A 15783-nucleotide genomic window follows, 5' to 3' on the forward strand; every position below is an offset into this window, starting at 1 on the left:
TGTCAGTCAGCAATTCCATCCATACCTGGTTCTCCTGCACCAAGATCTGCTGAAGCAGCCTTCTTTGCTGGTTTCTTTCCCCTGTTTCCATGTCTGTTTCCAGGCTGACACTGGAAAGATTGACATAAAGAGGGGACTTCAATGACAATCCACCAGTACCTTGAACTTTCTTGTCAGCTCAGTGACAAGCAGTGCAGAGCAATGTCTGCAAAATAACCTGCACTACCATGGGACAGAGAAGATCTTCACATCCAATTTTAGTTACTGAGTTTGATAATCCTACAGTCAGGCACATTCAATCCTTCACTACAGAAGAAAGGGAGGCAATGATGTGGGGGGGAAAAAAAAAATCACCTTAAATCATTCTGGAAGAACATCCCCTTGCCCCAGCCAGCACATCCTTTAGCTGGCATTGAGTGGAACTGAGCAAGGTAGAGGCAGGGGGTTTGTGTGTCCCAGAAATTAAATAGAGGCAAATACTTTTCAACTTTGCTAACACCAATATTTTGGGTTTGTTTTTCTAGAAAGGAACAAACCTACTCTTCGTTAAAATTTTTTTTTTTTTTTTAGAAATGGTTACTTGAATAAAAGAAAATAGTTTTAGCAAAGGGTCCCCTTTAGATTTTTGAATTAGCTAGTGAATTGCTTAAAACCAAAAGACATAGTTCAGATAAATGTTTCTCACTTTTTAATACAGCAAAGAAGAACAATGTTTCTCACTTTTTAATACAGCAAAGAAGAGTACTGACATGGAATAAAACTTATTGCAAAGCAAGCATCTTCCATTCAATTACTCTCCAAGTGCAATAACACATTCCCCTATTCTAGGTGGTTGTGATGGTAGTCCTGAATTGGTTTTTTTTCATTGTTTCATGAGATTGTTCTCTTTTAATACCTGTTGGCTTGTTACTTGTCCACGTAACAAAGATGGATTGTATTGCAGGGGTTGGCCAAGCAATGGGTATCTGGCATCGCCTTAAAGAGAAAGGTAATTAGAAGGGTTTTTCTGTTACAGCAAAACTTCCTCCAAGGTCTCTCTCACACTGAAAATGTTACACAGAAGAGAAAGCAGAACTGCTGTGCACAAAACTGAGTGTCTGGCAGGGCTAACAAACTCAGAGCTGCCCTGACTCAATCAGTATCAACCACGTCCTGATCCCAAGGTGAAAAGGTACAAACTTGCTGGTATTTAGGGATTACACTCAAAGTTTTTTCTTCACTGCAGTCTTAGATAAGTCCTTTCATTTCAAAATGAGTTTAATAAGTCTAAAGCACCTCTCAGCATGCTAATTTAGTCATTTCATGGTTATAGACCTGATTAGAGCCAGGTCCATCTTCAGATTCCTATTTGTTGCAAGGATGCACAAAGACAATGCACTACAAGTTTTCAGTAATCATAGCAGATTAAGGGAGTTAAGAGGGGTGCTTCAAACAGCCCACCTGGAATTTTTACATCATCAGAATACAAAGCAATGACAAAGATTATGCAACAAATAAGACAAAGACAAGAAAATAAGGTTCTCTTTATCAATAAGAGAGACACACAGAATTTTCTGTACGTTTTGCTTTAAAGAAAATCTTTCTGTAAAACAGACCTGTTAATTTTGAGTTTGGGAATTTTACCAGGATACTTTTGCTCACTCACAAAAGGGGTTTATATCATTGTATTATCAACTATCCTAACTCAGTGAAAACTCCCAATTTCTGTTGACATGGCAGCAGAAGACTGAAATTCCTCAACAAGGAATTTTTTGTTTCCTTGGGTGGGTCCTATCTGAAATACTAACTGAGGTACAGTCCTGGCTAAAGGCTCCATCCCATCATGCTTGTTCTACAGAGGAATGAAAAATACATGCTTAGGCAGTGGTGCGATTCAGTGCATTATCAACTCATGATTTATGGTTAAGTCTTGAACCTAAATTCTAGCAAACAATTTATAAATATTTTCAATGCTGAAATGGGAAATGTCACAATATGAGAAAGCCAGTGTGCTAGAGAAACACATTAATGAGAAGATGAGAAGCCTTTGAAGATATGGGGGACAGTATCAGTGCAGAGTGATAAGGTGAATTTTTAAATGATGTTTAAGTGAATAATTTTGGTGATTCTGCTTCAACAGCAAATACTACTAAAGTGAGCCACAACTCATCAGAAAATCCTCATATAACTTGTGTTTTAAAACATTCAAATAGGAATCACACACACACATTTTAGTTAACTAAAAATATACCTTGTCCAGGGACAAAAGGTCTAGAAAACTGGGACACGATAGAAAGAGGTGTCAGTGTGGGACGGATGTTCTTCATGTTTGACAGCTGGGCTGGTGCTGGTGATTGGGCTGGTGAGGTGGCAGGGCTGCCCAGTTGAGGACTATGCTGCAGCTGGAATAAACAACACTTTAGTGTTTCAAAAAGTACAACTTGAACAAGCGGAACAGCACCCACAGCCTTCAAAGATTTTAAAAAGTTAAAATAGCTGGATCAAGTATAATCAGAGCAAGATTTTTATTCCCCAAAAAGAACTTTTGAAAAAAGACGGAATTTATGCATATTTCGAATCATGCCGGAGAAGCAAAGCAGCACCTCCTACCTGAGCAGCACCGTCTAAAGTGCTGAGTTCCGTGGCCTTGTGCCCGCGGGGGTGCTCACAGTAGTACTTGCCGGCTTTCCTCTGCGGCGGTGACGGGTTCCGCGGCGCGGCGCTGCCGGGCACGTTGAGCTGCATCATCACCACCCCCCCGGCGGGCGGCGGCGCGACGGCTGCAACACAGGGAGGGAGCCAAGGCACCGTCAGCACAGCCCGCTCAGCGCCACCGGGAAGCGCCGGGAAAAGGGGGAATGACATGGGGACCGTGTTTGGCTAAAGGAGCTGCTGATTCTAGAAAACTGGAGCAGTATCTTCTGTACAATGACATTTCCATTTTCACCTACACTTGCAATAGCTAATTTAGAGAGGGCTTCCCAGAAAGAGAGATAGTGGAGCCACTGCAACTCATTGCCGAGAATATTTTGGAAAGAAATCACTCTATTTATTAGTAGTTGACAGTATTCAACATTCACTGCAGTTTCTATCAGAGCACTGTGTTGCAGAATGTGATATTAAGTGAAAATATGCTTCATTGAAAGATAGAAGTTTCATAGTTTTACATGATGTACAGCAGTACAGACTCAAAATGTTTTCTCTGATACAATGGCATATATCAGGAATACCTGGGATCAACCTTTAGTCTAGGCAGGCTTACCCTCACAAGTCTAAGTCCTGGAATGCTTTTCTGGGCAGATACTGCAAACTGCCACACCCTGCCCCACCTGGGTCCTGTGGTAGCCACAAAAACTCCAGAGCCAGGGGAGAACACTTGCACAGGTGTTTTACACCAGGAGCTGTAAGGAGAGGCTGCCCAAGACACAAACCATCTCCTCCCTCTGCCCCAAGTAATTTATATAATGCCCTTTTTATTTGTAAATGGTTGTTTGCAATTTCCTTCTCTGCTGCACCCACTTTTTACATTTCTCAGAAGCCACGATTAAAACACACACTTTAAACATAATTTAATCATCCAGAAAGCAGGATTCTGCAGTCTTCTAAATTTACTGCCACGTCATAGGATCAAGATACAGATTATAAAATGCATTCATCTGGTGTTTTTTATAATGGGCTATTGTTTTCACTACCCCTGGGCTCCACAAAAAGAAAGACTTCTTCAAAAACCAAACCAAACAATGTGGAATAAGAAACACATAACATTAAAACTACACTAGCTTTTGTAAATTGTATTTGGAAATATTTATTACAAGGCTAGCTGAATTAATAATGTCTTCGCACCTGTACTTTCTTTTTAATGGCAAGAAGTTTTACCCAGGTGTTACAGATTGCAGCTGAAGCATCAGGTCAGCTTTAGCAGAGGATATAAATTAAGGAGTCCCTGCAAGAGCCACATTGTGAATATTTCTGTTTTGTTGCACAGCAGAATAAAATACAATTCTGTTTATGACTGCTACATAATCAGAATAATAAAGAACACTAAAGTTTTCCACTGGTAAAGCCATAAACTTATCCAGTCCTTGTATGTAAACCTGAGATATACCAAACACCTATATACACACTACATCTAGCACACAAAAATGGGTTTCATTTTAATATTGTATGCATATATTTATATATTTTATAAATTATAATCATTTATAGCTTACTGGTTTATATATAGTATTTCACTCTGCAACACTCTAGCATGCTCTTTCTGACTTATCTGTTCTGTGAGAATGGAACACCCAACAAAAACATGTTTTTCTTTCAGAAACATCTATAGTACTATCTCTAAAAGAGTGTCATTCTAAAATGCAATTTAAACTGCAAAAGAAAACTTTATGCATTCAGAAAATCATGTTTTTTCTTTTGGTTCTAATTCCCCAGCATTTCAGGCATTGAAAAAAAATGGGATATTTTTCCTAACCAAGTATCCTGACACAGTGAAGTGTCATACAGTGCATAAGTCCGTTTGCAGACACTTTACGACCTGTCAAATCCCATGTGAAGGGAAACTCAGAAATCCTTCAAAGCCTCCCCAGCTTTACAGTCTGGTCCCCTGTAAGACAGCTCTGCTGCTTGTCTGTGGACCTGCTCATTGGCCCTACCTCAGAGGCCTTCATTCAACATCTCAATGTCTTCACTTGCTGAAAAGCACTAGTTTTGATTTATTCCCCAGAATTTGTTCCCCCATAGAGGGCTTCCTCCTTCCTGAAACTCCCTGAACTCCCAGTTTACAGGTCTGAACCAGGCCATCCAAACTACACAAAACCAGCACTTCCAGGATAGGAGGGCAGAAAAACAAACTAGTGCAAGGCTCCCTTGGGACATTCTGAAATGACAATCTTTCAGAATTAAAGCCAAACAAACTTAAAACAAAACAGAAAACAAACCAAACCTGCCCATGAACTGCTGATCCAGCTATCTTGCCACTTAACTGCATGTTATCTATTCACTAATAAACAGGTTCAAAAAACACTTTAAAGATAAATGTTTATAAGAAACAACACATCTGTAGCAGAATCTAGGTCATTGATCTAGGGTTGTTTAATCTAGTGCTTGCTTGCAAAATACTGAGATAGCAGAATTTGAGATTATCCCTTTTTTACCAAGCAAGCATCTAATGTATCAAATTCCCTAATAGTAAATAAAGACCGTGCCACTGTGGTCACAGGGTTGTTCTGTAATCTCTTGTTTGGTGGCTCACCCTAGTGCTCTTATTTTCCTGACCAGTCCATCATCAATTTTATGGTTGGACCTTCAGAGTTTAAAGTGTTTGGATATTGACATTTATAAAGGTTTCATGGATTGACAAGGTCAATGTCAGCAGTGTTTTCAAACACATTGAGGCTTCTGTTTACACACCTTCTAAAAATGACCCAAGTATTTTGTAGATCAAAACCCTCTGAACCTGACTTAAATGTTTCTGCTGAGTAACATTTACCTGCTGAGGGCGGCCTCCAGACTGCCCCCTGAGCCACTGTTTCACTTAAAATCCAATTAATAATTTTAAAAAGATACAATAATAGCAGTACAGATGAAGAATTAAAAAAAAAAAAAATCAGAGATAGCACTCACGTTGCAGTTGTTCTAGCAGTTAGCCATGAAACCAATCTGCAAATTTACAGCATGTTCTAGACAGAATGGCTTAGATGAAAATCCCGGTAAAATATACCTTTTTTTGGCTGCATGATGGAAAGACCAGGGGGTGAACTTTTACACGATGAGGGTGGAGACACTATGCTGTAGTGCACAATGGAAGCAGCCTGCTGTGGCTTTGACTTGGATGAAGGTGGCAATAATGTAGGAGGTGATGGCTTCTGACTTGAATGGTTGCTATAAACTATGAAAGTAAAAGCAGTAAATAAGGCTGCCATAGAAACAAAGCACCCCACACAGCTTTGAAGTTCTTTCAGCTTTCCAGCAGGTCAAAAAGCTACCCCACAATGCTCAGTTTTCAGACTCCTCTCAAGACCACCTAAAAAAAAATCACTGCTCCTATTCTGTTAACTGAAATCTAGAATGGTTCTTGAGTAGAACTTCCAAAATGCTGCTTCCAAAATGTACCTCCCTCCTTCTGTCAAACAGAGACCCAAATCTCAAAGTTTTCAGACCCATCTGGCTATTCAGAAAAGGATGGAAGTGATTCTGCTGCCAATGTATGGTTCCCATGTCTGTCTTAACTCACCCGTAGACATGCAAGGTATTATGATGTATGGTATTGGATTTTAACAAAGTAACTTGAGGTACTTCAAAGATTAAAAAAAGAGATTTCAAATTAATCTGCCTCAGGGTTAAAAATGGAAAATAAATTCCAAAATGGAACAAAAGAGGAAAGAGAATACAGCAGTTAATTCTAAATCAAACCCTTAATAGCAAATATCCTATCACCCAACATAATAATAGCTAGACATTTTTTAAGCGTATCAAAAAAAACTTTGTTCTCCCAACCTGCACACTGCTGTCCTTGAAGCTGCTGTGAGTTGCATGGTGATGATGTTCTAGGAAACTGTATCTGCTCTGATCCAGGAGGCTGCAAATATCCTACAGATGAACTGTAATAACAAAAAAAGAACATGACTAACAGGCATTTATGCTGCACGTATTTAATCACGACTTCTGCATCTGCTCTGTACATGTACTGCAAAAATCACTGAGCTTTTGTTAATTTTAAATCAGTAATATTCCCACCTACCCCGAATTCATTCATTCTTCAGAAGACTGAAGCTTCCCACCTCTTCCTTAGCAAAAACACATGCCCTGCCTACACTGAGAAACTGTATTAATTCACCTATTTTGATGTTCTATTTTTGAGTCACAGCTCTATATCAGCATAAAGACATGCAGCATCATAATAATTATAAGAAGAAGACAATTTGTTGTCTTGCTCACTGCAGCAGAATTAGGTCTTGGTAACGAGATCCCCACAGCCCCTGCCATGAGGATTTGGGATGCAGTCCCTCAGCTGGGGGCTGGCCCTGGGCAGCTGGGGCAGCACAGCAGAGACAGCTCTGCCCCACGGCCCGCTGACATAGCCCAGAGGAGGAGATGGCTTTTCCAAAGGGGGGTGGGTGATGGAACAGGACTCCAGGGGATAAACAACCATTCAGCTGTTTGCAAAATGTAGGAAAAGGATAACTTTAAAAGTTTATTTATGCCAGGTAGTTTTTCAAGGTAATCAGGGAAAACCAGATAACAGACATAGTTAGATTCTATTTTACCACTAGTGCTCAGAACGTCAGGTTGGTGGACCATAATCAGATCAGTGCCTACAGAATCCTATACTAACAGATAACCATTCTGAGAATAAAACAATTCCTTCAAATGGTGGGAAAAAAAAGTAGGTTTAATCCTCTTGGATTAATCCTACTGTTTTTACCTATGTTGTCAAAAGTTTGTTCCATCCTTTGTCCCATAGGTCACTTATATAATTTTAAGATTCCCTTCCATTAAAGCAGACAAAACCAAGTGAAAATGCAGATGCTTTCACACAGCTTCTGATCTGCCTACTGATTCTAGTTTTCAGCAGTGACCTGAAGGTTTGACACTCAGCTCCTGCAGAACAGCACTCTGCTTTCCTTGTTCAAGTGCTGCAGCATAACTATTCTGATGAAAGCAAATGCTGTCATTGGTTGCTAGTTTGATCTAAATTCCTAATAAATGAGAGAGACATTCTAAATTACACAAAAGATCAAGCAACCAAACTTAATTCAAGAAAAGTCTGGAATTGTGCCTACCTGCGACTTCACTAAATCTCAAATATAAAACAGAAAAGGATTAAAAAACCTTCAGATACAAAGAACAGGAATCCAGATTTAAGTAGATGAAACCATGCGGCGATGACACAAATACTACTGAGGTCTGCACTCTCAAAAGGATGAACAAGCTTCAAACTATTGCTGCTTGTTTAAAAGCTCCCAGGTATTTTTAAATGCTGCACATTTGTAAGTTCAAAAAAACTTGAGAAAGAAAAATTTGTAAGAAGAATGAATCCTAATGAATTCTCCTAGGCACTTGCCTATCTGTTCTCAAATAGACTACTTTGGGCACACAGATGTATATTCAGGGAGGGCTGTACATGCAAACCAATGTGCTGCTACCAAGGTAGGTTAAAGAAAAGAAAAGAAAAAAGGTTATTTATCAAACAAAAGCCAAGTTTCTACACTTGTTTCACACCCAGCTTGGTGCCAGCAGGCCTCATCTACAATACAAAGTAAGTTAAACCTTTTCCATGCAAAGTTCCAAAAAAGAAGTCAGTCTTTTTCTGGGATTCAAATTATTTTTCCTCTACACATTATTAATGTAGTATCTTTGTCAAAACCAGTGAATATGGATAGTCATCTTAAATATTACTGCAGAAAGACAGAACTGCTGAGCACACTGGTGTCTCATGGGTAAGAAATGGAATGCAGAAAATTTAAGAGGTGGAACTGCAGTAAAGTATTGCTGAAAGTGCTATGGAGACAATGTTTTCCAGTCCAACAAGTATGTCACAGTAAAGCAGTACTGCTTGTTTCACTTAATTGCATAAAAGCAAAAAATAAACAGAATGTAAGTCTGCTTTTAAAGCAATAGTTTTAATATTAATAGTACTAAAACCAGATCCTGTCGGTTCTTACAAAGCCACTAAGCCCAGCTGCTGAGAAATCAAGTGTCAGTTAAACTTACCTGAGATTGTTCTGTTGACCTGATGGAATGACACTGTAGTAGACTGGCATTCCTGTGGTGGGCAGTCCTTGGCTGGACTGACTGGGAATTATAACAGGCTGCTGATATGTCTGCTGGGGCACTGCTTGGGAACCTTGAGGCACCGAAACCTGCAATGGGCCACACAGTAAGATTTTCTCCTGCAGACAATGTTTCTGCCTCTTGACCATCATCCAGTTGATATAAGAATTTAAAAATAACCCCAGAAACTGAAAGATCTCCTGGAATTCTCTAAAACCAGAATAAGAGTGGTAACAGCAGCTAAAATAACACCACCATATTAAAAAAGAAATCTTTACATCTTCTTCCTCCCAAATGGAAATGTTGCTTCCAATGGACTCCATGAATTAACAAGCTATTTTCTATACAATAGAAAGTGGGGTGGTGGGAAGGAAACCTTCCAAGCTTTTCTTCCCCATCCTCTGAACTGCAACTGATGGAGCACTTGACTTTCAACAGCACTAGAACTTGTGTACTTGTGACAAATTCTTGTTTCTTCTCACTTCACTTGTGGGTTTGTACCTTTAGCTTCTGTCCCCAAAGTCACCTTCGGCACCTGCTTGCAGCTTTCTACCATTTCTACCATAAATCAAAGAGCTTAAAGAAAACCCCAACACTCAAACCCACAGAAGAGTCATTGGAAAGTTATGAATACATTACCCACCTGATAAGATGGCACTGAGGGATATGGAACAATCACACCTTGAATTTGATTCCCAATGTTGTTGTGTTGGCCACTGACTAGATTTTGATTCTGAGACTGCTGAACTCCAACTAAACCCTGGTAGTTTTGCTGCTGGTTGGGCAAAATCTGGTAACCTGAAATTATACATTTAAATCTTACTTTGAAATAATGAACACATTTTAAGCATAGTTACCTATTCAAAAATACATGTGTAGCATTTTCCAATGGCTTATTTAATCTGGCAGCTTCACAACAGTTGAACTTATCATGCATATAAAAAGAAGCCAACATTAAAATTAATAGATTTACTCATTTGGATTCAGCATGAAATATTATCCATACTGTTTGCAATGCTGCTCCCACATGCGTGCACTATTCATTTACACTCTGGCTTACATGCATTAACACCTTGATTTGACAGGTGAAAGCTGGAAGCACTTGAACAAAGCATGCTAGACAGGATCAAACCCAATTCATTGTCTGGTATTGTGAACAAGGCCATTCCAGGTACTTTGGTTTGAAAATTCTACATATGCAAAATTCAGCTTGGACCTCAGGTGCCCCAGGGGTCAGAGCATCTTGACTGCAAGTCAAAACTAAATCAGACTTCAGAAAAATTTGCATAAGGCCTGTGTGCAAATCCTTTCCAAAGGGGCAATTTCTTCTGAAATCTGTAATGCTAAAACCAACTGGGGACTGAGAAAAATCTTCCAAGTTCAAGCCATGTTGGTACATAGTGGAAGATGTTTTATATTCAAAGTTATCTTAGGGACACAAAGAAAGATTTTCACATTCACCCCTCTGTAGTGTCTCTAAAACAATTTATTATTGTTTAAACCGATATCCTCGCCTTTCTTTCAAAAATTGCCTAAAAAAACCCACCCTACCCCACCCCAAAACCCAAACCAAAACACCCCAAGCATGAATGCCAAACAGGAAATTTGTGCATTTATAAAGTCCAACCTAAACTCCTCTTTCCTCTTTTTTTAAAAAGCACTTTGCAGGTAACTGCTACCATGATCCAAACACATGCAGAACACAAGTTCTTTTTCTCTCATGTTCCATCATACAGGTGTGCACTACTTACCACATCAGCAAAACCCCAACACAGTCAGTGTTTCTGAGACAAAGCCAGTTATCCCTCCAGAATAACTAAACTGGGCTTGTCAAGATGCACTGACGGCAAGAAGAGTCTGTGTTTGAGTTGGACACATTCACAGCCCACTGATCTTGACATTCCCCATGCTCCCTACCTTGGCAAGGAACTATAATAGAGCAAATTTAGCTGCAAAAATTCCCTTGGGTTTTCTTTATGCTGTGCTAAAAAAAGGCTCAGTCTATTCTGAAAGTAATCCAGTTAACATAAAACACCTTTTTGTGAGCAGCACCTTCCGATGTTCATTGATTTTGTCCACACAGTACAATGAACATTGTGCACTAACAGCCTCAGCAGGCTCTCTATAGAAATTGCAACAATGAACACCAAACAAAGACTGTTAATATTATCAAATATTGCTTCAGAAAATTAAAGGGAAGAAGATTCAGTTTGTTAAAACCAAGACAGCTATTCATTAGAAACACACAACACTATAAATATTTTCAGAGGACTAGACAAAACTTCAGAACAATACATGCTTGAAGTAGGATTAGTACTTAGAATTTTTAATAACTTAAGTTTGAACTGTGCACAAAATGCCCTTCATATCTGTAATATACAAAATGCTTTAACATACTTTGTTATAAAGTGGTCTATGGCCCCTAAAAAGCAGCAGAATGGGAAGTTGTGCTGTGACAGTGCACCTGCAGCCTGAACCCCTCATGTCCCAGAAATTGCAATGGATCCATGAGTAGCTCTTCAGCCTTTTCTGGCACTTGCAGAGATAGATACAATCAATTCTGCAAGCAGAGGGAACTGGAACAATACAAATTGGCTGCCACGAAGGTTCCCCAGAGCGTTCCAAAGAATGCTCTATTTTTAGCTGCAGTTTCACCTCTTCATAGAGTGGGCTGACAGAAATGCAGCACTCAGCACAAACCCCACACCTGCCACAGCAGATTGCCCCATTACACAGAAATACTCTGAAACTGGAGGTAAAAATAGGAGCAGGTTTCTTAATATTTACATAATTGAAAAGAAATCACAGTTAAGATAAGAAAAATTAACTCACAGAATATAGAAATACATTTTTTGAATAATGCATTAGAAGGGAGAAACAGTGTTTATTGAAGAACAGAAAAGCAAGTACAAGCACTCACTTAACAAGCTGAGAGTTGATGAGCTTGGTTTTGACTATTACAGCTACAGCTACTGTTGCAACCAGTGCAGTTTTATCCCTGGCTTGTGAAGCAGAAGCCAGTTGAACTGCAGCTGATGTTCCTCTAGGAACTGTAGTTCACACTGGATTTTTAAACAACCTGTAGCTAGGTCTCATGGTAACTGAGACCTAGCTACAGGCATTAACATGGCAATTGGAAATGCTTTTTTTCTTAAGGAGAGTTTTCTTCTCCCAACATCTTTTGGGCAACAAAAGCATTTTTATTAAAAGTGAACCCCCCAAAATATTTCACCTGAAACCCCTTTAAAAAGGAAGCCAGGAAGCAGCTGAAAAAGAGACCGGTTCACTGTGAGAAATGTAAACCTCTCAGACAGTGTTACGGCCCCGAATCCAACAGCTCATCAATAAAGTCAGGCCACTCCTCAACATTAGACCAGAAGTGGCTGCAGTTGCCATGCTCTCAGAAGCTGCCATCTTTTATCTGAATTTGTGTTTGCAAAGTTATTTCATAGTTAGTAACCCCCTCCTGAGATGAACAACCCCCATGGCTTTTATGTAATATTTGTAACTCTCATTTTTGCCCAGCCACTCTGCTGTATGAGCCAAGTAACGTGGTGCCTTTGGCTCAAAGCCGCACATTGCTGATAAGCATCAACCACTTCAGGTGTGGCTTTGTGTTAAATTAATACAAATATCAATGGTTTAAAATAAATTACAAGGAAGAGAATTTTCAAATACACCATCTTATGAGGTATTTCCAGAACACATAACAAGACATGGAACCATCACTTTCTAAAATGCTGATTCAAATTTGCCTATAAAGCATTAAATGAGAACCAGCAATAGCTGGAGAGCAGTTTGGAAATTTTCAGTTAAACACTGATGATGCAGTTTCTGGTAAGATCCTTCTTTCTCCCATTAGTGCTGGTAAACACCAAGTAACCCAACACTGAACAGAATTATTGGCTGGACCATCCCCATACTACCTAAACAGGATCCCTTGATGTCAGAGTGCAGGTACAAGGTACATGATCAAAGCAGTAGAGCAGCTGTCTGCACAGCTTGCTTATTTTATCTCTTCCAGGACAGACAGGGAGTTTATCTGCTGACACTTTTCACCCACAGGCAGTGAAATCCAGTTAAAGAGCTAAAACCATACAAGAAAGGAACTTACCTAATAGCAACCAGTTCATTCCTTTGCACCTTATCAGCCCGTGCTTTCCAATTCAGACTGGTTTGTTAGGGTACACAAAGGTACACTGAGCTCTCTGATTTGGGGAGTTTGTGTGCTGCTCACACAGGGTGCCCCCACACCCTGGGAAATAATCCCCCTTGAGCCTCAGACTTTTTGCTATTAAGTAGTCCAGGTATTAAAAATTCTGAGGGAGGAAAGCAGGTTGTGTAATACAGTTGGGTAACACATCTCTAACGCCAGTGGATAACACAAGTTGCAAAACCAAGTAATTTGTTTTCCTTTGAAAAAAATCTTTGTGAACTGAACCCTGAATAACTCCATCAAGTGTTGCTACTATTGGAGCACTTCCTAGAAGAAGTGCAGAAGAGGAGCTATCCCTCTTACATGCTGCTTCACAGGACACAAATCCAGTCAATTTTTGAAAAAGTTGATCTTCCATCCTGTTTCTGTAGAGCAACATACAGAGGGGGCAGGGGAAGGAATTAAAAAGACCCTCTTGAAGGAAACTCAGAAGGATGTTACAAATTCAACTAAGAGCTGGTATAAAAGTCTGGTCTTTAAGGATCTCTGCCTCCAAACATCACTAGTTACTTCTGAAAGTTTTGACCATGAGCCAAGATATTACTGAGAAGTAAATTTGTTTCAGGAATACAAATCTTATTGAGGAAGTCATAACAGTATTTAGAAGTACAGATTGCGAGAATAATGGTAGCCTACAGTTAAAATCTGTAAGGGGAAAAAGAAGACAAGAAAGGAAGGAGATGGAAATGAAGCTTGCTAACATTCATAGAAGGGTAAGTCAGCTGAAAAGTCTTTACTAAAATAGGTAACCACATTATATATTCCATCCAATACCCTGATACCTTTAATCATGGGACAAAAAGAGTAAAACAGTATCACCAATATCCTCTGCACAGCACTCTTTTCATGCCACAGCATCTAAGATTAGGATCTTTAGCTTAGAACTTTCAGTTAAGGTACATCTCTTTAATGTCACATCATTTAAAGGTACTAATTTATCTTACTTTGCAAGTTAATCAAGTTATTAGTTATTAAGTCACAAATATTTTAAATTATTAACTTTTACATTTTAAAAACCCTGTAATTAAAGTGACAGCATGAGCCACTCAAAGGAAAGGAATCCCAAGTTTCATGCACAAGTGCCTGAAATTTTTCCACCTTAGGTTAGCTACAATTTATATTTTACATTTGATCCTCTACTTTATTTGAAATTTTACAGCAAAGTAAGTTTAAAATGAAAAAGTGGGAGAGAAACCACCCCGAATGCCCTAATGAAATGCTGAAAGAGTTGAACAAACCTGTCTGCTGGCCAGGCTGGGGCAGGGCCTGGCTCTGCTGCGTGCTGTAATGGACAGAAACAGGGCGGTACTGCTGGCTGGAGTGCGGGTACTGGCTGGGGGTACAGTAACAGGGTGGCATCTGCAAAGGAACAGTCAGAGGGTCACTGCCTGCATGCAGCTTTGAGAAGGCAGACATCTAAATGCAAAATCCATTTAAAAAAAGAGCAAAATTTATTATAAGGTGCAACTGATGTTAAATAATTCAGCGATTCAAAAATCCCTTATACTACATAAAATCCCTCTTTAACAGCCAATTTCTCTACTTTCCTTGTCAAAAGTTTACTTTCCTCAAGCAAACTGAAGTCATTCATTACAAACCACTACATACCCAGAAAAGAGCCCAACCCCAGAACAAAAGCAGAGCTGGAGTTCCGCAGGGAGCCCCAGACAGTACAAACAGGTCATGAGCAGAAGAGCAGGGCCAGTTGTTCCCCAGCCTTCGGGAGGCCGTGTGGTACCTGTGGCACGGGCTGCTGCACGTATCCCTGCTGCGGGAGCACGGGCTGGCCCACGGGGTGCCCGGGGCCCGAGAAGGCCGGGGCGGGCGCGGGCGGCGCTGCGGGCGGCGCTGCGGCGGGCGCGGCGGCGAGGATGTAGCCCGGCTGCTGCGGGGGCTGCAGCACCACGCCGGGCTGGAACAGCGCCGGGCCGGGCTCGGCGCCTTCGGTCGGCGGCTGCCGCGCCAGGCTCAGGTGGCTGAACTGCGATCCCAGGTTGTCTTGCTGCAGGCGTGGGGAAAACAGGAAAAACTACATTTGCAAATGCGCGTTCAAGGCAAAAGAAATAAAATAGCCAAGCGCTTCAGTACGTTTTGGACAGCACGTCTCACATTACTGGGCAGTAGCAACAGCAGCCAAAGAACAACAGCAAAGAAGATGGAACAGTAGCAATTATCTTCAGGGCTGACAGCAGGAGAGAACATCCATGTTCAGACTTCACTCTTTTCACTGCAAATATTTTGTCTTTTGGATTACATCGGCCTTTATCTACTTATTGTGAGAATTCATTTGTCAAAAAGAAAGTTCAGAATTTGAGTCACTAACATTTTCTGACTGAACTCCAAAATTTGAGTGAAAACATCTAACCCCAGTTAAAATAGGAGGATGCATTAGCATTGCTGAAGTAAATTTTTGCTTTAAGAGTTTAACATAATGAGGTTCTAATCCTGAGTTAAAAGGTAAATTCCTCTAAGTTAGTTATTATCCTACATGCAGAGATTAATTATCTTTTCATCTGAAATCAAGTAACAACAGCGAGAAATGTGTTCCAGTGGCTACCCTCTATCTGTGTTTTATTAACATCTGAAAGGATACCACTGACTGCACTCTGCACTACAGGGGTCCTGTGGAATCTGAAACTTCTGTTACTGTAACCCCAAGCTCCTTTTCTTAGCAAGCAATTCAGCATCAAATTAGCAATATCCTGAAAATTAGAAGTGATCACTAACTAGTATTGCTTGTTTTTTGCTAAACAGGAAGATTTGGTTCATACTTTGAAAGTGGACTCTCCAAACATGCAGGTACATTAAAATTATTT

General features: G+C 40.1%; 1 protein-coding gene across 9 annotated transcripts in view; it reads right to left on the minus strand.

Annotated features, from left to right (window-relative positions):
• R3HDM1 (R3H domain containing 1) overlaps window positions 1-15783 on the minus strand; it is a 50340-nt gene that overhangs the window by 2328 nt on the left and 32229 nt on the right. For 6 of the 9 annotated variants that reach the window (XM_084208904.1, XM_084208909.1, XM_084208907.1 and 3 more), the window contains 10 exons: window positions 14706-14969; window positions 14206-14326; window positions 9395-9549; window positions 8692-8840; window positions 6475-6578; window positions 5699-5866; window positions 2590-2759; window positions 2231-2381; window positions 896-975; window positions 26-110 (listed from right to left, as the gene is read on the minus strand). In XM_084208904.1, coding sequence (XP_084065030.1) covers window positions 26-110; window positions 896-975; window positions 2231-2381; window positions 2590-2759; window positions 5699-5866; window positions 6475-6578; window positions 8692-8840; window positions 9395-9549; window positions 14206-14326; window positions 14706-14969 — 1447 coding nt within the window. The remainder of the gene's footprint in view (window positions 1-25; window positions 111-895; window positions 976-2230; window positions 2382-2589; window positions 2760-5698; window positions 5867-6474; window positions 6579-8691; window positions 8841-9394; window positions 9550-14205; window positions 14327-14705; window positions 14970-15783) is intronic. The other 3 variants (XM_084208910.1, XM_084208908.1, XM_084208906.1) reach the window with 1 other exon arrangement.

Source organism: Fringilla coelebs, assembly GCF_963513975.1.
Source record: "Fringilla coelebs genome assembly, chromosome: 7".
In the NCBI taxonomy this organism is placed as follows: Eukaryota; Metazoa; Chordata; class Aves; order Passeriformes; family Fringillidae; genus Fringilla; species Fringilla coelebs.